Below are 25,853 nucleotides of genomic sequence, written 5' to 3' on the forward strand. Positions count from 1 at the left end.
GTCAAGTGGGGGATAGCCGTGCCCTTGGCTTCCGACATATACACAAATGCAATTCCATGTCCACGTTCTTTGGCTTCTGCTGTGCCAAAACGGTTACCAACAATTCTACCGTCAGTATTCTTCGGGATGCCTACACCAAAAAGTGGAACTATATTGACAATTTTTAGTGAAAACGTTTTGTGAGTGTTTAAAATCTCCAGTTTCGAAATATCGGGTCCGAGGGTCCGCTAAAACCCACAAAATGCCGAAAATCAAGAGGTAACGTTATATGGGGGCTATACCAAAACATGGACCTATGTTGACGACGACTTTTAGTTTAGTTTTCTGACTATTTAGAATCTCAAATGTCAAATTACAGATAGTTCAGTCAACAAATGCAGATAAAATTCTCAAAAGTCCGAAAGTCGGGAGGTACCGTTATATGGGGGCTATACATGGACCTATGTATATAATTTTTGGAATATAATTTTTTTGGTTACTAGGAAACCTAAATGTCAAATTATAGCTATTTCAGTTTGAAAATGTGAATAAAAAAACTTAAAATACCAGAAGTCGGGCGGTACCGTGGAGCGATATAGCCCATGATCGCACTTGACCTGTCTGCAAACAGAAGACGCATCTTAACAAAATTTCATCGTCTTGTCTCTATTATTGTGGATGCTAGATTGATTACAACAGTCGGACGAACGGACATGCACATATCGACTCAGAATTTTACGTTACAAACGGAAAAAGAAACTTAATATACCCTCCATACTATGATAATATAAACAATTTAGAAACGTTTAACATATTTATTGAACAATTAACATCGTGCATTTAAAGTGGTTCCCTTCCTTTTTATACCAAGTTCCATCCATACCAGTTTAAATTTGTATAATATATATTTCAGAACAAACATCACACGTTTCAAGCCGTCGCCCTCTTTTTTAGGCCAAGTTGCATACCAGTTTCCGAACGTAAGATAAGAGCTAATGTAAGTTTAATATCAAGTCCAATTGGCAGCAATTCATATTCTCGCAGAATTTTACAAAGGACAGTTTTCATTTCAAGCATTGCAAAACGCTGGCCAATGCAATTTCGTGGACCTGCACTGAATGGAACTGAAATAAATGGACTAGTAATAAAAGAATCCATCTGTCGATCTGGTATAAATTCAGTTGAATTTTGAAAAACTGTTGGATCTCTAAGTCCGTGGAAGAGAAACATAATGAATTGAGTTCCAGCTGGTAAAACACCATCACCTATTACGGAATGACCTGTAATTTCAAAACTACCAATAAATATTGGATAATAATTATAGAATGTTCGAAACTCACTGTAATGAAAATCTTCCGTAATTTCTCGTCCTATCATTGGAACGGGTGGATATAAACGTAAAGACTCTTTAATAACACACTGCATATATTTCAATTCATTTAATTTTGTAATAGTGACTGGCTCGACAGTGTTCTTTCCAAAGATGTTATAAATTTCGTCTAAGAGCCTCTGCTGGACTTCAGGATGCCGTGAAATAAGATATAATGTGAAACTTAGTGCTGTAGTTGTTGTATCATGACCTGCAAACACAACTGTGTCCACTTCTTCACGTATATCTTCGTCGGATAAGGGTTTACCATCAGCTGTCGTTGCTTGAAGTAAGACATCCAATAAGGCCATATGTTTTCTTATACCCAGACCATGTGGGTCACGATCATTACTAGCATTTTTAGATTTTAGTTTCTTTTTCAATTCCTGACGTCTTTCCTCTATAACACTTTTTGTGAATTTGTGCATTACCTTTATGAGTTTATTTTGTCGCAGTTTTCTAAATGGGTGTAGAATTGAGAAAACCATTTCATTGTTAAGATAGGCTCGAATACAGCGCCAAACCGATTGACTGGTCATTCTGAAACAAATAGGAATTAAGTAATTTTGTATCTACAATGAGGCAGTTAAGAATTTTTTGTTTTGTTTTTTAAATTAATGACAAAACTATGATAAGCTCTGCATGTACCGCCATTTGATCCGTATTTATATGACTTTCTAAGGGGTTCATCAGCGCTCATTCTTATGACATGGTAGGTTTAACTATGTATATTGATGTCGTTGTATAGCGGATACATTTCGTGGTTCATACGACGTCGATATTCACCGTCAACGCAGATTGGTCCCTAAATCTTTCGAAGAATTCTACACTAAACACCCACCAAGTACTGCCTTATCTGCTAGCGCAAGTACCCAGGCTTCGGGACCATACATTATCACGGGCAGTAGCAGTGTTTTGTAAAGCGTTGTTTTTGATTGAATAGATGTGGCTTTGTTTTTAAACTGCTCACTTAAGAAATAAATAGCATATGTTGGACAATACAATTCTTCTTCGTATTTCACAGCTGATCAATTCAATTTCAATTTTGCCAAAGGCCATATTTATTTGGATAGATATCTTACCTACTAACAGAATGGCTTACTACAGTAAGTAAGTATTTTAAAAGAAATCCCGTAGCTACTTCCCTACCTACTCCATATTTCACAGCTGATTTTGTTTGTTGTGTTTATGGAGGCGCCGAGGTAGACGAAGTCTTTTACTATCTCAAAATCAATGAACGCAAACAAACAAAATGATTCCCGTACCAATCACACAAAGTCAGAATCTTTTCAGTTTCTCTGAATCGTTTCGGTCTCAAAACAAAAGCTCAAAATCTTTGATGTCAACGCCTGCACGTTGTCGTGACAACAGACAATAAAGAATTCAAATGAGAGATATGTCATCCGTTGTTTAACAAAGGGACATTACTCTCCCATCAATTCTCTCTCATTTATTTTGGACACCAATGTACAAACTTTTCAATGCAAAAATATGAAAACCGTACGATTACTGAAATGTTCTTCGGCTATGCTTTGCCGAGTTGTTTCATTCACCACAGAAACAAAAAGAATTTTTGGCAAGCATTTGATGTGCGAAATGATCAATGTCACCCTCAGGCACACACACATTTGTTTGCTTAACAACCCTATCAGTTAACATCATCATTAGTGAGTGGAGAGAGAAGATATCTTTGCTTGCTCGCGAGATGCGGAATGTTGTTTTTTCAACAACCAAATGAATCATTCATGAGTTTTTAACTATTTTCGTTCAATTGGAATTGAGAACATTTCGCTGTTCGTTTTGTTAGCACTCACGAATGTAAACAAAACGAAACAAAACAGCGAGTTCGGTCAACGTGGGTTATGTTTCGTTTTGAATTGTTCCTATGGAATATACGAAACGAAACCATTGGAAACATATATCTGTTTGTATATATTGTTCCACTACTTTTGACCTTCGCATCTTGTATAACCTTTTCCAGCAGCATGTTGAATAAGTCACACGAGATGCTGTTTCTTTGTCTGAAACCTATTTTGGTACTAAACTCTTCGGAGTGGTTCTTTCCTGTTTTAACTGAGGACCGAGTATCTACTAAAGTCATTTTACAAGAACGAAAGAGGTTTGCGGGGATACAAAATTTAGAAATGGCTTGGAATACCTTTAAACGTAGGGGGCTGTCGAAGGGCGCCTTATAATCGGTCAAAAGGTGGTAGATGTCGATATGCATCGATTGGGTTTTCTCCAGGATTTGCCGCAGGGTAAATATCTGGTCAATGGTGGACTTGCCAGGTCTAAAGCCGCATTGGTAGGGTCCAATTATTTCGTTGACCATGGGCTTTAGTCGTTCGCATAATATCCCTGTCACTATATTATAGGTAATATGGAGAAGACTTATGCCTCTACACAGAAAAAAAATTATTCGTGCATTTCAGGAATAGTGTTCATAAAGTCTTGTCAAGGATCAAATTTCTGGATTTCATGAACGCATTTCATAAAGCAAAAAAAACTGCTTTTTCTGAGAGATTGAAAAAAAAACAATTTTTCCGAGTTCTTTTTGTTTTTATTGACTAACAACCACACCACCACCAATCAAAGCAGACACCAATTTTTCTGCTTTTTATTAATTACACTGTACAACACCAAAAATAATTACTAGATAATTCAGTCAATTTGATCAGAGCAGGAGTAGCTGCCATCATTATAGTATTTAGGACCATCCCAAAACCATGGATGTTATGACTCGTATGTCAGATATATATTCAGTGGACAATATCCGTAGACTATTCCCGCATTTTCACATACAATATCAGGAACCTATGATTTATCCTGATGACGTTATTTTAGTTTATAGTACTAAAATACGTAATTTTTCAAAGTTTGATCTGGATAGCTCCCCAGCTGACACCACGGGGAGTTCAGTGTCCACTTGAGATGAAAGAGGGACCAAGATAATTCCTGGGCTTTATCATGTTAAAGCCAGGTCAGGACCGTTGCTTGGTATATTTCACCGCCTGCTTCCCCCAACAACTCAAAACTAAACAATTCTATAATGACTCTTAATTTGTTGTAATACTTACTCTTTTACTGCCATAGTGTACGGCATATTTTTATTCGTTTGAGCATTTACATTAACACCCATAGCTGTTTCCGTTATTATATCCGTGGCAGCAGAACAAATGTACGGCATAATGTCGAAAGGAGTCTTGCCATCCGCTCTTTCAGACAAACAATCTAACAACACCGTCGATTGTCTATCGAAGACTTCTATGAATTGTTCCAGAATTGTAAAATGAAATGTTGGTGTTATAATTTTACGCCGCGTGTGCCATTTTTGTGCGTCACTCAATAGTAGACCCTCACCAAGCCATGGTTTCAAATTTGTATACAAACATGATTTACGAATTTCTGTAGGATGTGCTAATATTTGTTCGTATAGCTCAATATTTGTCGTACATATGAAAAGACGATCCAATACCCATGCTTTTAAAATACTTCCATGTTTGCCTATTAGTTCGTATGTCGTTTCCAGTAATTCTAGAAAATGAGATTAATAGATTAAAAAAATAATAAATAATTAAAACAAAATAACTGACAGTATTTTATTTATAAATGAACTAAAAAGTAGGAAAATAATTTTTCTCATAGCCTCAATAAGTATGTTCGTCTTAAAAAGGGGATCCCTCAAAAAAAAAAAAAAATTGTCAACATTATGTATGGATATGGAAAAGGTGAAGAATGAAAATTTTATTGTTAATTAATATTTTATTTCATTTATGTACGCTTGGTCCCCTTTAGTTCGAATTTCCAAAAAATAGGCCGTCTATCACCCCAAAACGTCAACAGCGGTCAATATATTTAAGGCATTTCAATCGAAGGATAAAAACTTTCTTGAAAAAACTTGTCACATATGCCTACGTTTCTAAATGAACTTACTAAAATGATAAAAAAAATAAAAAATAAATTCTTTTGAAATTTTGCCTTTTTAGGGCGAAGATCATTTTTAATGAGTTTTGTTAATTTTCTCGTTTAGAGTTAAGCTTGATGATCGGAAATTATTTGCAAGTGAAAAAGGAAAGCCAAGGACTCGAACCCACATAGTCACCAAATTACGTTACCTGGTTTCATTGCTGGTAAAGCAAATCTTCGGACGTATCAACTATGTAATGGCTTCTCTGTCCTAGAACTTATCGTTTTTCAAATGCAAATGTGTTTTTGTACATTAACGCGGATACTTGGCCACAGAAATAAATTCGTTGAAAAGATTATTTACGTTCCAATACTTGATTTTAGTATGTTACTCCGAAAATGCCTTCGTGTTCACATAAAAGCAATGGTACAATATTTACTATTTTTTTTTCAGATCCAGGACCTTATCACCTAATGCCTATGGTATTACATGTAGAATCTCATACATTTTAAGTGGGAATTTTCATAAGCATTCTGGTTTAATTCCAACAGTGATTCCATAACAAATTTTAAAGCGCCGGAATTAAAACTACTTTAAATATCAGTGAATGAATGTTTAGTACTATTTAGTACCTCTAGTACACCTATAGTGGGTGACGTGGGGGATGGAAGATACCAAGGAACGGTCCTGACCTGTTACAACATGGCAAAGCCCAGGATTTATTTTGGTCCCTCTTTCATCTCAAGTGGACACTTACCTCCCAGTGGTGTCACCTGGGGAACTGCTTTTAATACCCGTTAAAGGTAGTGAGCTAACATGTGCCGCGCGTTCACCCATAAGAACGTCAAAAACTTCGGTTTGGGCGTCGGGTTAGTAATCCTCCCCTAGAAAAAACATCCCACTATGGAAAAACGAAAGAAAAGAAAAACGAACCCCTCTAAAGTTGACGAATCCCGCAAACGTTTTAAGGACCATGATCTGCGAATATGAACCTGGAATGTTCGCACTCTTTATAGAGAAGGTGCAGTCTTCGCATTGCAGACGTACTTGAAAAGTACAAGGCCGATATTACTGCCATACAGGAAATACGATGGATTGGGAAAGGTGTCACAACAACACCTAAAGTGACGCACTGTATTATAGCTGCCATGACACAAAGCATGAGTTTGGTTGCGGTTTTGTAGTTGGTCAGAGGTAAAACATCTGGTCTCCAGCTTCACCCCAGTGAATGAAAGACTTGCTACAATACGGACAAAAGCAAAATTCTTCAACATCAGCTTTATCTGCGCTTATGCTTCAACCGAAAGCAAGGACGAACAGACCAAAGATATATTCTACGAGCGCTTAGAAGAAACATATGACCGTTGTCCTGCCCATGACATTAAAATTTTTCTATGCGATTTTAATTCCAAAATTGGAAAGGAGAATATCTTTGGCCCAACAGTCGGGAAATTCAGTCTCCACAGTGAAACATCTGACAATGGTATGAGGCTGATAGACTTCGCAGCGTCAAAAAACATGGTAGTTAGCAGTACCAGATTTAAGCATCTCGATATTCATAAGGGCACTTGGCTGTCTCCAGACCAAAGAACAATAAATCAAATTGATCACGTTGTGATAGATGGAAGACATTCATCGAGCGTGTTGGATGTACGATCGTTCCGAGGAGCAAACATAGATTCGGACCATTACCTCGTTGGCGCAAAGGTACGTACCCGTCTTAACGTTGCAAATAAAGCACGGTCAGACACAACACGAAAGTTGGACATCGCTAAGCTGCAAATGCAACAGATAGCCACAGCATATTCCACTCAACTGACCCAATTGCTTAATGAAAGCGCTTCTCGTCCCGATAACATATCAGCACAATGGCAAAATATTGCCCACTCCATGCAAACTGCCGCAAAATCAGTACTTGGATACCAGAGACCTCCACCAAAGAATCCATGGTATGACCAGGAGTGCCGTGCTGCTACCGAAGAAAAAAATGCGGCATATATGGCTACTTTACAATCAGTAGCAACGCGTAGCGCACGAGAGAGGTATCGGGAAAAAAGGAGAGAGGAGAAACGTCTTTTCCGCAGGAAAAAGAGAGAGATGGAAAAGAGGGAGTGTGAACAAATAGAGATGTACAGGAGACAGAACGAAGTCCGAAAATTCTACAAAAGAGTGAAGCATCAATCTGATGGCTTTGGTACAGGCATATCCTCCTGTAGAGACCAACAAGGTAATTTGGTAACTGATACAGATAGTGTGCTCAGGATATGGAAAGAAAATTTTTCTAAACAGAAGATGGTATTGAATGTATACCGCCCAGCCAAGATGAGGTAAGTACAGCAATAAACCGGCTAAAGAATAATAAGGCGGCAGGAGCAGATGGCCTACCAGCCGAGCTGTTCAAAACCGGAGGCGACACGCTGATAAGGTGTATGCATCAGCTAGTTAGCACCATCTGGCAGGAAGAACGCGTACCCGACGATTGGAACGTGAGCATCCTATGTCCAGTCCACAAGAAGGGTGATAAGACTGTGTGCTCCAATTACAGGGGCATAAGTCTGCTCCCTATTGCATATAAGATAGTATCTGGCATATTGTGTGAGAGACTAAAGCCTATGGTCAATGAAATTATTGGACCCTATCAGTGCGGCTTTAGACCTGGCAAATCCACCTTTGACCAGATATTTACCTTGAGACAAATCCTGGAAAAGACCCAAGAAATTCAGATCGACACCTTCTATCTTTTCGTCGATTATAAAGCAGCATGCGACAGCCCATTTGTGAATGTTGGTACCTACAATTTTGAGGTAGTAAAGGACTTCGTCTACCTCGGCACCGCCATAAACACAACAAATAACATCAGTTGTGAAATACGAAGAAGAACGTGTTGGCTAACAGATGCTACTTTGGGCTGAGTAAGCAGTTTAGGAATAAAGCCACCTCTCGTCAAACAAAAGTAACACTTTACAAAACACTGATACTACCCGTGCTAATGTATGGTTCCGAAGCATGGGTACTTGCTCAAGCAGATAAGGCAGTGCTTGGTATGTTCGAGAAAAAAATTCTTCGAAAGATCTACGGGCCAATCTGCGTTGAAGGCGAATATCGGCGTCGTATGAACAACGAGCTGTACCAACTATACAATGATATCAATGTAGTTGAACAAATGGAGATACTACGATTGCGATAGCTAGGCCATGTTATAAGAATGAGTGATGATGAACCCGCTAAAAAGGCGTATAAGTACGGGCCGCATGGAGGTTCTCGCAGATCTGGAAGGCCAAAGCTTCGTTGGAGCGAACAAGTGAAACGAGATATCAGTAAGCTACATATCCCAGATTGGGAAAATACAGCAGCAAACAGAGAGGATTGGAGATTTTTTCTTAGTTCGGCTTATGGAACAAATGTTCTGTAAAAGGCCACCTAAGTAAGTAAGTAAGTACAGGAAATACGATGGATTGGGAAAGGTGTCACAACAACACCTAAAATAGCTGCCATGACGTAAAGCATGAGTTTGGTTGCGGATTTGTAGTTAGTCGGAGACTAAAACATCTGGTATCCAGCTTCACCCCAGTGAATGAAAGCCTTGCTGCAATTCGAATAAAAGCTAAATTCTTCAACATCAGCTTTATTTGCGCTCATGCTCCCACTGAAGAAAAGGACGAGCAGACCAAAGATATATTTTACGAGCGCTTAGAAGACACATATGACCGTTGCCCTGCCCATGACATAAATATTATTCTAGGCGATTTTAATGCCAAAATTGGAAAGGAGAATATCTTTGGCCCAACAGTCGGGAAATTCAGTCAGGAAATTCATGTACGATCGTTCCGAGGCGCACACATTGATTCGGACCACTACCTTGTTGCAGCAAAGGTACGTACCCGTCTAAACGTTGCAAATAAAGCAAGAACAGACACAACGCGGAAGTTGGTCATCGATAGGCTGCAAACACAACAGATAGCCACAACATATTCCACTCAACTAGCCCAATTGCTTAATGAGAGCACTCCTTGTCCCGAAAACATAACAACACAATGGCAAAATATTGCCAACTCCATTCAAACAGCCGCAAAATCCATACTTGGATATCAGAGACCTCCACAAAAGATCAATAGCAAGGCGTAGCGCACGAGAGAGATGTCGTGAGAAAAGGAGAGAAGAGAAACGTCTTTTTCGCAAGAAAAAGAGAGAAATGGAAAAGCGGGAGTGTGAAAAAATCGCGATGTATAGGAGCCAAAATGAAGTCCGAAAATTCTACCAAAGAGTGAAACATCAAACATATGGCTTTGGTACAGGCACATCCTCCTGTAGATATCAGCAAGGTAATTTGATAACTGATACAGATAGAGTGCTCAAGATATGGAAGGAACATTTCTCCAGTCTGCTGGTATCCAATAGTAGCGAAGACGATGTTACCACAGATCAAATCCCAGAAGATGGTATAGAATGTATACCGCCCGGCCAAGATGAGGTAAAAACAGCAATCAACCGGCTGAAGAATAATAAAGCAGCGGGAGCCGATGGCTTACCAGCCGAGATGTTTATAACCGGAGGCGACGCGCTGTAAGGTGTATGCATCAGCTAGTTAGCACCATCTGGCAGGAAGAACGCGTACCCGACGATTGGAACCCCGTCCACAAGAAAGGAGATAAGACTGTATGCTCCAACTATAGGGGCATATGCCTTCTCCCTATTGCCTATAAGATAGTGTCAGGGATATTGTGCGAACGACTAAAGCCAATGGTCAACGAAATAATTGGACCATACCAATGTGGCTTTAGACCTGGCAAGTCCACCATTGCGCAGTGGATCCACTTGTATGGAGAAAGTGGCCAAAAAATATTTAGAGTGTAAAAATCAAGCTAAGGCGCCGGTTACAGCTTTGCGCTGCTGCGAAGAGTATTTTAAGAAACCACGAGCGTAAAATTCTCCCCCCTTTCCTTCTAGAGGGGGTATACGGTAAGAATTGTTTTATGCTGTTAATACAAAATGACATGAACAAAGGTGCCGAATCTTCAGATGCAAAAAAGGCTTGGGGAAACTAAACAATCTCCAAAATAACATAAAATCCAACCAATTTAGCGGATTAAAAAAATCAACATTTTTATCTGAAAATTGGTACAATTTTTGATATAGATCTAATAGCGTTCTTCCTGGAAGGCACGTACAGCCAACGTAAGATAAATTTTGAAGAAGATTTCTTCATCTTGCCACTGATGCCAATTATGTTAATGTACGTGGTCAGATAATAGAGTTATACGCTAATATATCCATAGAAACCCTATTCTAGGGTAGCTTTAGATATTGACCCACCATTTATAGTCTGGCACTAGATGGCAGCTGATTGGAATGCTGAATAATCTTAAACCCATGACCTACTTTGGAAAATTATTCCCGAGGTGCGCACTGGTGGGCATCATGACTAAAACCTTAGCTCAAATATAAGTTTATGATCGAATTGGCATTACAAAATACATTAAGAAAATATGCAGGTAACTAGAATTCCACAACACGTTAAAACAATATTTTTTAATGAAAATTAAGCTATTACCTCCTTCTTCAGAATCGACTGCAATATTTTGCTATACGTATAAGTTTCGCGATATTTTGAATATATTTACTTGTACTTAAAACAAAGGTTGTACTCACATCAAAAAATATTAGTCAAATGTTCCGACTTTTGTAGCTATTCTTAAGAAGATCGCGTTCGAATGAAACAAAAACTAATATATTTTTAAAAAGGTCCATGTCATAGCTGTCAGAGTTGCCAGATGTTGTACCAAAATTTTGACATTAATTTTTTTATTTTTGGCCAATGGGCGGATCCACTGTGCATTGACAAGATAATTACCCTGCGGCAAGTCCTGGAGAAGACCCAAGAGATGAAGATCGACACATATCACCTTTTTGTCGATTAGAAAGCAGTATTCGACAGTCCCCTCCGATCAAAGGTATTCCACGCAATGTCTGAATCTGGTGTCCTCGCAAAGCTCATCCGGCTTTGTAAGATGACTTTAAATGATACTAGGTCCTCAGTTAAAATTGGAAAGAATCTCTCCGGACAGTTCAGTACCAAAAGAGGTTTCAGACAAGGAGACAGCCTTTCGTGTGACCTATTCAACATTTTGCTGGAAAAGGAATGCAAATGTCAAAAGAAATGGCACAATTTACACCAATAGCCACATGTTATTTGCTTATGCTGATGACATAGACATCATGGAACGATCAGTAAAGGAAGTAACTGATATCTTTAGGTGGGTCTGGCGGTAAACGACGAAAAGACCAAATTGATGGTGTCGACGCGCAAAGCGTCCATAGAGCTCGGGCCAACTGTGGAAGTTGGTAGCTATAATTTTGAGGTAGTTAAAGACTTCGTCTACCTCGGCACTGCCATAAACACAACAAACAACATCAGTTGTGAAATAAGAAGAAGAATTGTATTGGCCAACAGATGCTACAATGGTTTAATTAAGCAATTTAAAAACAAAGCCACATATCGTCAAACAAAAATAACACTATACAAAACGCTGATACTACCCGTGCTAATGTATGGCTCCGAAGCATGGGTACCTGCGCAACCAGATAAGGCAGTGCTTGGTGTGTTTGAGAGGAAAATTCTTCGAAAGATCTACGGGCCGATTTCCGTTGACGGTGAATATCGACGTCGTATGAACCACGAGTTATATAAGCTATACAAACACATATATATAGTTAAATGTATTGAGATGCAACGATTGGGTTGGCTAGAAGCAGAAAGCGAAGCGAAAAACAGAGAGAATTGGAGATCTTTTCTTAGTTCGGTCTATAGAACAAATGTTCTGTAATTGGCCAGCTAAGTAAGTAAGTACACCTATAGTTTATTACTCTTTAGATACACTAATAGTAAAATTCCAGCCTTATTCCCATACGCAATACCAAAATGGTAGACACAGAAAAAATGGCCTCTCTAACGTACATCAGGAAAAATGTCTAAAATTGTCTTTTTCATTTCAAAAAAATCAAAAAAAAATTTTGATACTACATCAATGATTTTTGGTACATAGATTAAGAAAAAAATCAGCATTCCAAATCTGTTTTCGTTACTAACTTCGATCGTTGCGCGCAAAAGATATGACTGTTTTAATTATGATAATTAGAAAAAATTCTAAAAAAATCGCGGCTTAATATTGTTAGCTGTTATATCCTATTATCGTGAACTGAATTCGTAACCTTTGCGATGATGCAAAAAAATAATCGCAAAGTCTCAATGGATTCGCGAAAAATCAAATTTGTTAAATAATTTCACGTATTTACAAACATATTTTTGAAACAATAGCGCTCATACTTACGAAAAATATATAAAAAAATTATAACAGCATCCAGACATTTTGAGGAGTAAAATGAAACCTAAGTTGTGAAGGTTGGAGCTATAGTATTCAAGTTATTTGCAAAAATACGAAGAAAATATTACGAAAAAATTAAAATCATATTATTCTAATTTTATTTTTTTATGGTTTTCTAGGAAAAGTTGAAGAAAAAATTTTTGAGTTCTTCGGCATTTTCGTCAAAATTTCACGCAATAATGATGATATTTCGTTGTAACAAATTTTTCGCTTATAGTTTTCCTATTGGATAATATTATTAGAACCTTATATCAAATCACAAGGAATTCCAATGGTGGCATAACGTTAAAATAATGTTATATTGAATATTACAACATTTGAGATGCATATAAACCGCGCAATTATGAAAATGACATGATGCGCATCCGATTTACCAACACAGCGAATCAATCCCTCTTATTTGATGTACAGTTTGTCAAATTCTATTTGGCGGCCACGATGTAGCATCTGCTGCATATTAGGGTGCAAAATACTGTAAAATGGTCATAATTTCCGCGAAGTTCATTTACATTTTATGCGCATCCGATTTCAATAATCACCATTAAAAAATACATCATTCAATGCCGTTTCAATGCGATCCATCATGAACCGTGGATGTAGCATCACACTCAATTTTTAGAAAAAATCTATTATATCTCTGGATTTACGAGAGTTTTTAAATATCTGTTTTCGCACAGTTTAAACACGCGTATCGATCTATTTATTTAAGTAGAACTGACACATACAAAACGCCTTTTAATATGCGATATTTTTAAAATAATTTTTTGCAAATTTTCGAAATTTGAGGGGTATCATATCCGCCGATCTAGTGGGTGTATTTTTACGCGTCGTGGCTTGTTAGATTCAGAACGTAAAAAAACTAAATTTACGCGGGTTTCCACGGAAATCGAATGACGTTTGTAAATTTTAAACCAAAAAAATAGGTTTTTGAGAAAAATTTACGCACAAAAATTTCGTGTTTGGGCGCAGACTGCTGTGATCCTGTTAGGGCTACATCCTCATGTTATACATTAAAAAATGCGAAATCGCGAGTACTACAATCAAATAATTAGCTTTTAGCGATATCCAGCTGCGCGTCCCGATTAGAACAAAAATTCAAAAAACCCCATTTTTCAGGTTTCAAAATGTCAGCATCCGTTTGAGGTAGATACAGTGGATATATTAAAAAATCATACATTAGAAACTTCAACTCTGAAGTGCACTCTTTAACTTCTCCTTTGAGCATTAAGCTCTACATTGTGTTGTAAAACCACTAATTGGAAAATGACATAATGAAACTCGTTTAATTCAACGATTTTTTCCGATTTTTATACCCTCCACCATATGGAGGGTATTATTAAATTTGTCATTCCGTTTGTAACACATCGAAATATTCGTCGGAGACCCTATAAAGTATATATATTATTGATCAGCATAAAATTCTATGTCGATTTGACCATGTCCGTCTGTCCGTCCGTCCGTCCGTCCGTCCGTCTGTCTGTCTGTTGAAATCAAGATACAGCTCGCAATTTTAAAGATAGAGAGTCAAAATTTGGTACAGAAGTTTTTATTACTTCCAGGATGGTTGGTATTGAAAATGGGATATATCGGTCCACGTTTTGATATAGCCCCCATAGAACGGTACCTCCCGATTTTCGGTATTTTTAAGGTTTTAGCTTCATTATCCTACCAAAATGGCTGAAATTTGGTACGTAGTCTTCTTTAGGGGTATAAAACTTTCCCCCAGAATTTTGTCGGTATCGGTTCACACCTTCATATAGCCCCCATAGAACGGTACCTCCCGATTTTCGGTATTTTTAAGGTTTTAGCTTCATTATCCTACCAAAATGGCTGAAATTTGGTACGTAGTCTTCTTTATGGGTATAAAACTTTCCCCCAGAATTTTTTTGGTATCGGTCCACACCTTCATATAGCCCCCATAGAACGGTACCTCCCGATTTTCGGTATTTTGAAGGTTTTAGCTTCATTATCCTACCAAAATGGCTGAAATTTGGTACATAGTCTTCTTTAGGGGTATAAAACTTTCCCCCAGAATTTTGTTGGTATCGGTCTACACCTTCATATAGTCCCCAAAGAACGGTACCTCCCGATTTTCGGTATTTTGAAGGTTTTAGCTTCATTATCACACCGAAATTGCTGAAATTTGGTATTTAGACTTCGTTGGGGGTACTCAAACTCCCCTTTAAATTTTTCGGTATAGGTCCACGCCTTCATATAGCTCCCATGGAAAGGTACCTCCCGATTTTTCATATTTTGAAGGTTGTGTCTTCAATATTCCACCAAAATGGCTAAAATTTGGTATTTAGTCTTCAATGTGATATAAAACTGTTCGTCAGAAATATGTCTGTACAGGTCCACGCATTCATATTGCCCCATTTCTGACTAACATTCGTCGGTATAGGTCCACGTTTCGATATAGCCCCCATAGAACGGTACCTCCCGATTTTCGTAATACTGAAGATTGTGACGTCAATATCCAACCGAAATGGCTGAAATTCGTTATTTCGTCTTCCAAGAGTTATAAAATATTCCAGAAGAGTACTAGAAGCGTACTTCTTGATTTTCGGTATTTTTAAGTTTTAGTCACATTCTCTTACCGAAATATAGGAAATTTGGTATTAAGTCTTCTTTGAGCCTAAAAACGTTCCGTCAGAAATTTGTCGGTATAGATCGACGTTTTGAAATAGCCCATATAGAATGGTGCCCAGGGCTGCGGAGTCGGAGTCGGAGTCGGAGTCTGGAGTCGGAGTCTAGCAAATTTTGCTGGAGTCGGAGTCGGAGTCTGGAGTCGTGAAAAAAAGCTCGACTCCGACTCCGGGCAAACTGTTTTTTTCTACATTTATCAAAAGAGTTTTTATTTTTTTATGATAGAGAGATTAACTTTATTAACATTTTGATAAATCGTTTATTCATTTTATAGGAAATCTATGAGTAAACTTGTAAGCAAAGGATTTATTATATTTAGTAATGTTCTATGACAAAAGAATTATAATTGCATCTTTCAATATGAATCGATTTCTTAATATACCATCACATTTATGACAAAACTTATATACACTCTGGAATACTAGTTTTAGATCTCATATATTTATACTTCACAATATAATGTGGAAAAAGTATTATAAGTTTATTTTGTCCACAATTAAGGGGTTATGGTCACTTATTGTGGACGAAAAATTAAATTTTTCATGAATTTTTACAAGTAATCTACCAATTTTTTCCAAAAGATATTGTTTTCATCTGATTTATAATACCTTGAGCTACTATCAGATTTTTTTCTTTTTTTTTTTTTTTTGTTGAAAAATATTGCACAGTTTTCTGACAAATGGCCACCTTCGAAACGCTGTTTTTAATAAAGCAGTTTGCGGTGACCACTGAAGGTCGAAAACGAATAAACCGATCAGCATATGTTTTTGTGGGATCATTAAGAACATAATAATCGTGTATTTAAGCGAAACGAATTAAAAAATATGCATTTAAAAAAAGGGAACTGTAGAAGTCAAAATTTCGCTTTCGTAAAATCTGTAAGTAACTAATTACTGATGGCATACCCATCTTCATATTTCGACAAAAGAAAACGAAAAAGATATGTGACGCGTCCCACAGAGGGGAAATTTGTGTTAAAAGTTGATCGAAAGTCCTAGAAAGCTCATTTATACTTCGATTGATATAATATTTTGCACAAAGCATATCTTCTGCACAAGGATTAATCCTATAGAAAATAATGAAAATCGGTCCAGATTTGGATGCAGCTTCCATATATATTCGCATCTGATATGAGATAAAAATGCACCAAAATCACTGAAATTTGACACATGCAACCTGAACTAGCCTTAAAAAACATTGCACAGTGGATCCACCCATTGGCCAAAAATAAAAAAATGAATGTCAAAATTTTGGTACAACATCTGGCAACTCTGACAGCTATGACATGGACCTTTTTAAAAATATATTAGTTTTTGTTTCATTCGAACGCGATCTTCTCACGAATAGCTTCAAAAGTCGGAACATTAGACTAATATTTTTTTGTTGTGAGTACAACCTATATTTTAAGTGCAAGTAAATATATTCAAAATATCGCGAAACTAATAGGTATAGCAAAATATTATAGTGGATTTTGAAGGAGAAGGTAATAGCTTTATTTTCATTAAAAAATAGTGTTTTAACGTGTTGTGGAATTATAGTTAGCTGAATATTTTCTTAGTGTATTTTGTAATGTCAATTCGATCATATACTTAAATTTGACCTAAGGTTTTAGTCATGATGCCCACCAGTGCCCACCTTGGGAATAATTTTCCAAAGTAGGCCATGGGTTCAAGGTTATTCACTATTAAAATGAGCTGCCATGTAGTGCCAGACTATAAATGGGGGGGCGAATACTAAATCTGCCCTAGAATAGGGTTTCTATGGATATATTAGCGTATAACTCTGTTATCTTACCACGTACATTTACATAATTGTCATCAGTGGCAAGATGAAGAAATCTTCTTCCAAATTTGTCTTACAGATGTATATATAGTCCCATATACATATATTTCATTCCAAATTTTATTTTTTGAAATTTACTTAAATAAAATTTTTCTCAATTCACATGAGAAAAGCCGTGAATGTTTCTGAATAATGAAAACATATTTGATAGGTGTTGGTTTAGTTTGATAAATTAGAGCCCCGGTTATAACGCGGAGCAAAATTTAGTGTGAGTAAACCTTTCAATTCCATATAAAAATATTTCATATTTTAGTTAAGAAAAATTAGATTTTTTCGGAATGGCGCAAATATGCGCAATTTTTTATGATTGAATCTGATATTTGAGGCTCAATCGCATAAAACATTAGGAGAAACTATGGTCGTAAAACGACGGGGAAATAGACTTTTTTGAAATTGTAGTAATCTTAAAAATGATCATAAACAATTTTCATAAAGAGGATATGTATTACCATTATTAAAGAGCAAAGATGTAAAATCAATCTGAAAATTTTAAATGCTAATCTTGTTCGGAGACTGTACAAAAACAATAAATCTTGAAAAATATTAGTTTTCGCGAAAATAATGTAATTTTAATGTTCACCTAATTTAGTTAGTTTTCGAAAATTTACTTTTTGTTTTCAGTAAGGCTGAGTTCAATCGACTGCTGCATTGGATTGGTTAATCTTACAAAGTCGAGGATGGTTATAGCAAATGTAGAAAAGAGTCTGGTTGCCGTTTATCAACATTTTTTCATAAAAAAACGATTTTTATATTTTGAGTTTTGAGCAACTTTATGCCTATGTCTCCCCTCTGTGCGTCCGTACAAAAAAAATTTAATCAAACTCGTCAGTTCTACTTGTTTTTGTTTTAAATTGATAATCGGAGTGTATACTCGTACATATATTTCGGCAAACTCTACTGAAACTTTCTAAATTCTTTCTGTTGTTGTTGTTCTTTTTGATATAAGATACAGCAGATTCAATACGGAACATCAATTTTACAGCGCATTGCATTACAAATTGTCTTAGAGAAAAGAACACATAAGCATATAGGGTCCTAGTATAGGAAAAGTTGAAAAATTTAGCAAATTTTATTAATTTTTAGTGGTATAGGAAATTACCCTCGGAGTCGACTCCGGAGTCGGAGTCGTGACTAAAAACTGGCCTGGAGTCGGAGTCGGAGTCGAAGGAAAAATGGCTCGACTCCGAAACCCTGATGGTGCCTAACATTGTTTCACCGAAATTGCTGAAATTTAGTATTAAGTCTTCTTCATACCCGAAAGGAAACTAATTATTCCATTTTACTTCAATACAACTTGTGGTGGAGGGTATAACAAGTTCGGCCCGGCCGAACTTAACACCGTTTTTACTTGTTCTTCAATACAACTTGTGGTGGAGGGTATAACAAGTTCGGCCCGGCTGAACTTAACGCCGTTCTTACTTGTTTTACACTAGTACGACCACAGCTTCCGCTCAAATTATTATTTTAAGAAACCCCTCGGTGAATCGGGCTAAAACAGTTTATTTTACCGAAATGCGGTCAAAAGTTATGGTATAGTAAAACTGATCGCGAGTTACAATACCCCATACCTCAGTTTCAACATAAGTTAATTTTCTACAAAAAGCTTGATATGTATTTGTTTGCAAGCAGACAAATTATATGGATGGGTGCAAACAAATTATATGTTTGGATGTAAACAAATACAAACCCAAAATCCAAAATAAAAAAACAAACAAATGCACCAGTGGGCGCTTTTTGAGAGCAAGGGAGCGTAAATGTCAATGTGAAACACATTGTTTGAACAAAATATTACGAAGGCCAAATTTTGGACCGAATCGGCAGATCCGTTCGAGAGTTATCTTGCGCTGCATCCACTACACATGATGTCATAGGGGCATTTTGCATCTTTCAGGCTATTTTCTCAGGAAGTATTGACTTGCCCCTGATGAAACTTTTACCGTCGTATGGGGGGCAATAAATACAAGTTGTTGCAACAAAAATCAAAGCAATTCGACAGCGGCTCCTAATCTGAACTTATTCGAAATTTTGTGTGGGAGGTACCCGAAGGAGTGGACCGATTGAGTCCATTTTGGAACCTCAGCTAAGTTTAGTAGAAATTTCACAATGTGCAAAGTATGGGTCAAATCGGTTACTTCTTTCAAGACTTATCGTGCACACAAATTTTCCGAACATTTTCGAACTTTTGTGGGTTAGGTAACGGATGGAGTGGACCGATATAACCCATCTTCGAACTTAAACTAAGTTTGGACAAAATATTACGAAAGCCAAATTTTGGATCGAATCGGTTGATACTTTCGAGAGTTATCGTGCGCTCCAGCCAGCCAGACAGACAGACGGACGGAAATTGCTCAATCGACTCCAAATTGTCTAAAACACATTTCGTCCAAACATACTTGGGGTCTAAAACCATTATTTCGATGAGGCACATTTTGCCCGTATGAAAGTGTAAATACCCTCGTTAGCATACAGGTAAGGTATGAAGCAGCCATCGCGGCTATAAGACTTAAAGCGATGAGCGAGTGGATCGAAAGAGACCACCAAACATACCACCAATGCATATTACGGTTCACAACGGGTGAATCTATAAATCAAATAGTATCGGACCGGATACCAGAATCAAGTGAAGTAGCTCTGTGTGAAGTTCTAATACCGGACAGAGATATGTGGATCGATGGAACCCTTGCACAGATTCCCGCTGGAAGCTTCGGGTTTACGGACGGGGCTGTGTTAGGGGGGAGAACGGGACTGGGTCTTTATATCGTAGACACGGAAACGAGGACCTCCCTTCGTCTGCTGGATCATAACACGATCCTCCAAGCCTAAATCCGAGCGATCACAGAATGTCTGAACTGGTTTAAAACAAATACAAGGCCACTCACAGTTAACATCCTTACGGATAGTAAAGCAGCAATTAGAGCTATAACAAGTAAGGCAACAATATCGAAAACTGTCTTAGAGTGTAAAAACGCAATTAACGACTATTCCCATTATGGCTCGGTAAACATTATATGGGTACCAGGACACATAGGGATTACGGGAAACGAAGTAGAAAACTCCTTAGCAAAACAAGCCAGGGAGCTACCTACAGTAAGTCTAGACAATGCCAAACCTTTAAAGGCGGCGCGTATAGAACTAAAAGCTTGGGCAAAGAATGCTCATGTATCCCTATGGAATAACCAGGAAAAGGGAAAAACTACAAAAATCCTATGGGGAAACCCAGACCAGGACAAAACAAGTGACCTCCTAGTGATGAGTAAAAAGGATATCAGTAGACTGATCGGTGTCCTCACAGGGCATCTAGGACTACAAGCGCATCTGCACAGGATAGTGTGCAGAGAATAGTGAATGCAGAGCATGTGGCGAGGACAACGAAACGTTGGAACACTATCTCTGCCACTGTCAGGCTTTCACAAACTTGAGAACTCAACTAATGGGAAACGACATAATTACAGGACTCGACCATATCAAGGACATCGGGTTCAAAAACTTGAGGGACTACGTCAATGGGACGAAACTCCTAAACTAACAACTTCCAGGACACATAAAATTAGAGCGCACAACAGGCCTCTTCTGGCTTCAGTGTATGCCCTTTCTTTTTAAGGATATGTGGTGATCTTGAATCACCCCTCTTTTCAACCTAACCTAACCTAACCTAACCCTAGCATACATGCTGAGGGTATAAAAAATATATAGAAACATCGTTGAACGCTTCTCCTTAGTTGTGAAATAAAACACATTTTCTTCAAAGTTCAAATCATCAGCGGGTAATCGGTATCTGGAATCAAATGATTAAATAATGTAATAAATAGGTACATCCATATTTCAAATAAGTATGTATGTATATGAAAAATGTATTGATGTAATTACCAATATTAAATAAGATTTCTTCCTTGTCCAATAAAATATTTCCATTCACCTTTTTGATTCAATCATAAAATGTATTGAACATTTAATTTACTAAAAAGCACAATTTCTTTAAGAAAAGACAAAATACAGATTTATTAACTCACTTTACCGTCTTTAATCAACGATTGTCTATAGAACACTGAAGAAAAATGATTAATACCATTTTTTTCTTTTCCTCTTCGCTTGCTAGGTTGGTTAACAACAACAAAGGACGAAACACACGTGTTTTACGCATAAACATCACAAAACTTCTGTGTCTCCTATTACATCATACACACAGCTCTTTAATATAAACCGGCATTCCGCAGCCGCGAGAGCCCTGTTGTAGCTCTCTTTGACAAACATCCTCTCTCCACCCATGAAAAATATGTTCTAACATAAAAAATATGTTGGTACCCAAACATATAAAATTGAGATATGTACAAAATGTTGCAAACTTATATTTGCTTGGTCCAAACAAATAACGTTTGGGTCCAAACATATATTTGTTTGCAATCAGTCCCAAACAAATATATGTTTGATATGATATTTTCCATCATCCACAAATGCTGCTGCACAGTGTATTCCATAAAACAGTTTACTTATTAATTTGTTAGTTTCGACTTTTGGCATTTATGGTGACGAATTTGCAAAATCTCTACCTAACATTTCAAAATTCTACTTCGTCCACTTTACACAACAAAGGGTTATACAAAATTCTACAACATTTAGTACAAATTTCAGGATTCCAGCTCTGTTCGTTCTCCCCCAATCCAAATTGTACAAACTTCTATCCCAAATTTCTATCCAGCCTAACCCGTTTTATACATTCTCAGGATTCTAGCTCTCAATTGCACCAAATTTGGAACCATGTAATACTTATAAATACACATAACTACAAATTTCCAAATTTAAATTTTTAGTTCCAGATGTCATGATTCCAGCGTTATCCGTTCAACCACACACATCTCAATCCTAAAATCCAACTATAATCTTATTTCCCAATTTCCCGATTCCATCCCTATCCTAAATCCTATACTCCAACAGTTACTTTAATTCCAGATTTCAGCATTTCATCTCTATCCGTTCACCTGATTCAAATTGTACCAAATTTAGTACTATTTAGTACACATAAGTACGAATATCCAAAAGTACCTGCATATCTCAAAATTACACTCCAACAGTAATATTAATTAAAAAATTCAGGATTACAGCTCTATCCGTTCTCCTAAATCGAAATTGTATCAAATTTAATACCATTACTACTTTCCGTACCCATTAGTACGGATATCCAAAACTACTCCAACAGTAATTTTAATTCCAAATTTCAGGTTTCTAGCTCCTCCTGTACCAAATTTAGTACCATTTAGTACTTTCCGTACCCATAAATACGAATTTTCAAAACTCAATCCCACAGTCCAACAGTAATCTTAATTCTAAATTTCAGAATTTCCAAAACTACCTCCATATCTCATTTTTACACTTCTACAGTAATCTTAATTCCAAATTTAACGTTTCCAGCTCTAGCCGTTCATCTAAATCCAAGTTGCACAAAATTTAGTACCATTTAGTACTTTTCGTGCACATAAGTAAGAATTTCCAAAACTACAGCAATCTTAATTTCAAATTTCAAATTTCAGGTTTCCAGCTCTAAATTTGGTACTAAATTTTGTACCATTTAGTAGTCTTCGTACACTGAGGTACGAATTTCCAAAACCATTTCCTTATATAAACATACTTTCCAACCTCGATTCCCATAAAAAATTTCAGGATTCTAGCTATATCTTTTAGTACTTTTCGTACAAAAAATTTTTCAAAAACCCTTTGGTACATCTATCCAGCTCTCCATCAGTGACCCTCATTCCAAATATCAGAATTTTAGCTCTTCCCGTTTGTCTAATACAAAGGGACCATATTTAGTACCTTCTGGTACTTTTCGTACCATTCTAGGACGAATTTCCAAAAACCCAGCCTTATCTCACCCCTACACACCAAGAGCAACCCGCAGTCAAAATAAAACTTTTTAGCTCCAGCGGTTTTGTCTGGGCGATGATATGTCAGTCAGTCACTCTCTCATCACATATACATATATGGTAAAAACCAAAAATGTTTTACAATCGATGAATCCGAAAACCCATTGAGAATTCGCGAACTGTTAACATATTCTAATTAGTATGACTGAAATTCTTTAAAATGAAGTGTTTTAGGAGTGATCCTATAATTTCAACCATAATTATTAACATCTTTGTGTTTATTTCAGCTTGAGTCCATATTTTGTTGTAATTCAATTGTCTGAATAACAACAAAATATTTTAAAGTGGATATGAAATTGATTACACTGTGCAACATTTTTAAGGTGATCTTGTGCAAACAATTCGAACTGAAGATTTTTTGAAAGTACAGACCCAAACGCCAAGAAACCCTAGTTGTGTTTTGTTGTGTCAGATCCAGCTCGGATTTTATGGCCCCTTCTAAACAAGGTTAAATATTGAATTTTTAAAGAAATTCGGGGCTATATCTCTGAAACCAATGCGAATCTTCTTCTGACCTCTGAAGCAAATTTGTAGATAAGGACAAGAAAACAATATTTGGAGAAATAATGAACTCGAAAAACTACATTTATTGCCTCAAATTTCAAAATATATGCAAAAATACCACAATTTTTATACATTTCGCACCGTATCTCCAAAACCGTTAATTTTTTCTTAATATTTTCTTTTGGAAAAATATTCCCTGGAATGTAATACACAACTCTTCAGAACATGTCATGTTTTCAGTACATTTCTCAACGACGATTTAATAAAAATGTCAATAATGTAGTGAAATCCGAAATGCAAGAATAAACTGTTGGTGTGAACTGTGTTTAAAATATTTGTTGTAAAAGATATGACGCAAAATACCGCTGAAACAACATGAAGTAAGCATTTTAGAGTTTCAGAATGTTCTAAAGAATTGTTGAAAACTTTATTTGGAAGATTTTTGCAAAAGGTTACTTGGTTCAACTCCCAATAGTTTAGCCGATACTGGCCAGAATTTCAGCAATTATGTAAAATTTTCTATATTTTATAGATTTTGATGCCCTAGATGGAGTTTTTCTTTTCAAAAGATAAGTTCTACTAGTTTATGGCTACAATATTGCTAAAGACAGCAAGGCCAAATTCCTATTCGTTTCTGAGATAAAGGCCTGATAAATGCAAAAAAGTGTAGATTTAGCCCGGTTTAGATGAGGCCATAAAATCCGAACTGGATCTGACAGGACAAAACCCAACTAGGGTTTTTGTATTCTAAATATGTACTTTCAAAAAATTAATACTAGAAGTTGTTTGCATTTTCAGTGTTGCATAGTGTTAGTTGCGTGCGAAGGGTAGGGAATACTATAGTTTCAGTTGTCACCAAACAACTTCATCAGTTCCCTTTTTCGCCGACTCTGTATCGATAAATTCGTATTCTTTGCGAAGCAAAGACGACATAAAAACAGTGGTGGATATGAAATTCTTTAGTTCGACTCAAATTGTAGGGTAAACAGCTTTAGGGCCATACAGCAAATTTGTCATTTTATTTAATTTGCTAGATGGCTTTATTGACCTGTTTATCGATACAGAGTCGGCGAAAAAGGGAACTGATGAAGTTGTTTGGTGACAACTGAAACTATAGTATTCCCTACCCTTCGCCCGCAACTAATCAATTTCATATCCACTTTAAAATATTTTGTTGTTATTCAAACAATTGAATTACAACAAAATATGGACTCAAGCTGAAATAAACACAAAGATGTAAAATTCTGCAGTCCAACAATAAAAAACGCCAACAACATAATTATTAATTTACGTGGACGCTGTGTTGGCATCAAAGTAGAAAAATGGGTAAAAATGGGTTGAAGACAGCAAGTTTTTTATGCTCCCTTCCGATTTCTGGCTTAACCATACATTTTATAGACCTATGCCCAAAGAAAGAATGACAGAATACTCCATGCGCAACATGATACTAGTGTATGATTTTTCGATATATCCACTGCATCCACCTAAAATTGATGCTGACATTGTGAAGCCGGAATTTCGGGTTTTGTTGTTTTTTTTTTAATAATCCGGACGCGCAACAAGATAATATTCAAAACTCATAATAGGATTATAGAACTCGTGATTTTACATCGTTTAATGTATGTCTCATTAATTTGCTCCATACAGCATCCTAGTAATTGAAGCCTAAAGGCCAAAATTCACGCATCCAATTTTGGCCTTTGATGAATTTTGTGTTTTTCTTTATACACATTTTTCTAAATATATAAGATTAATTATTTACCATAGGCTTGATGTTGTCGGAGACTCGAAATCACAACCAAAGTTGTTAAAACTCTCGTCGTAATGATAATGACATTGCAAAGGGTTGGTGAAAATAACATGCTAAAGCATTGGTGAAAATGATCTGTCAAAGCATTGGGGTAAATGACATGCTTTGGATCCAAAAATGAATAGCAACTTTTGGGGTCGACGCTCATATAAATGAAGATGCTAAAAATATGACATGCCAGATCAGTTGCACCCATGATTAAATGACATCTTTGGCATCGAACATTTTGCTGGGTATTTTTTGAATGATTGTAATTTCAATATTATTCTTAATTTCCTATCCTTATAAGTTATCACATATGTATATGGTAAAAACCAAAATTCTTTTACAATTCCATTTGAAAAAAATTAAACAAAAATTTTGCGAGCACATCTTCAATTTTTGGTATGGAGGATAAGAAAAAAATTCTGGTTTCAAATCTGTTCGCGTTCACAAAATTGGCAGATGCGCGCAAAAGTTATAGCGGTTTTTATTCTCTTATACAAAAAATATTTTA

The 25,853-nt window shown here is 36.7% G+C and overlaps 1 protein-coding gene across 1 annotated transcript in view; it reads right to left on the bottom strand.

Annotated features, from left to right (window-relative positions):
* Positions 1–780: 780 nt before the first annotated feature.
* Positions 781–25,853, bottom strand: part of LOC141400830 (cytochrome P450 4d8-like) — a 30,505-nt gene continuing 5,432 nt past the window's right edge. Inside the window, exons 2-4 of the mRNA XM_073980396.1 lie at positions 4,426–4,882; positions 1,320–1,888; positions 781–1,259 (exon numbers count right to left, since the gene is read on the bottom strand). Coding sequence (XP_073836497.1) covers positions 910–1,259; positions 1,320–1,888; positions 4,426–4,882 — 1,376 coding nt within the window. The 3' untranslated portion in view covers positions 781–909. The remainder of the gene's footprint in view (positions 1,260–1,319; positions 1,889–4,425; positions 4,883–25,853) is intronic.

The sequence above is a fragment of the Musca autumnalis genome, unplaced genomic scaffold (assembly GCF_047663935.1).
Source record: "Musca autumnalis isolate F117 unplaced genomic scaffold, ASM4766393v1 scaffold_4, whole genome shotgun sequence".
NCBI classification, from domain to species: Eukaryota; Metazoa; Arthropoda; class Insecta; order Diptera; family Muscidae; genus Musca; species Musca autumnalis.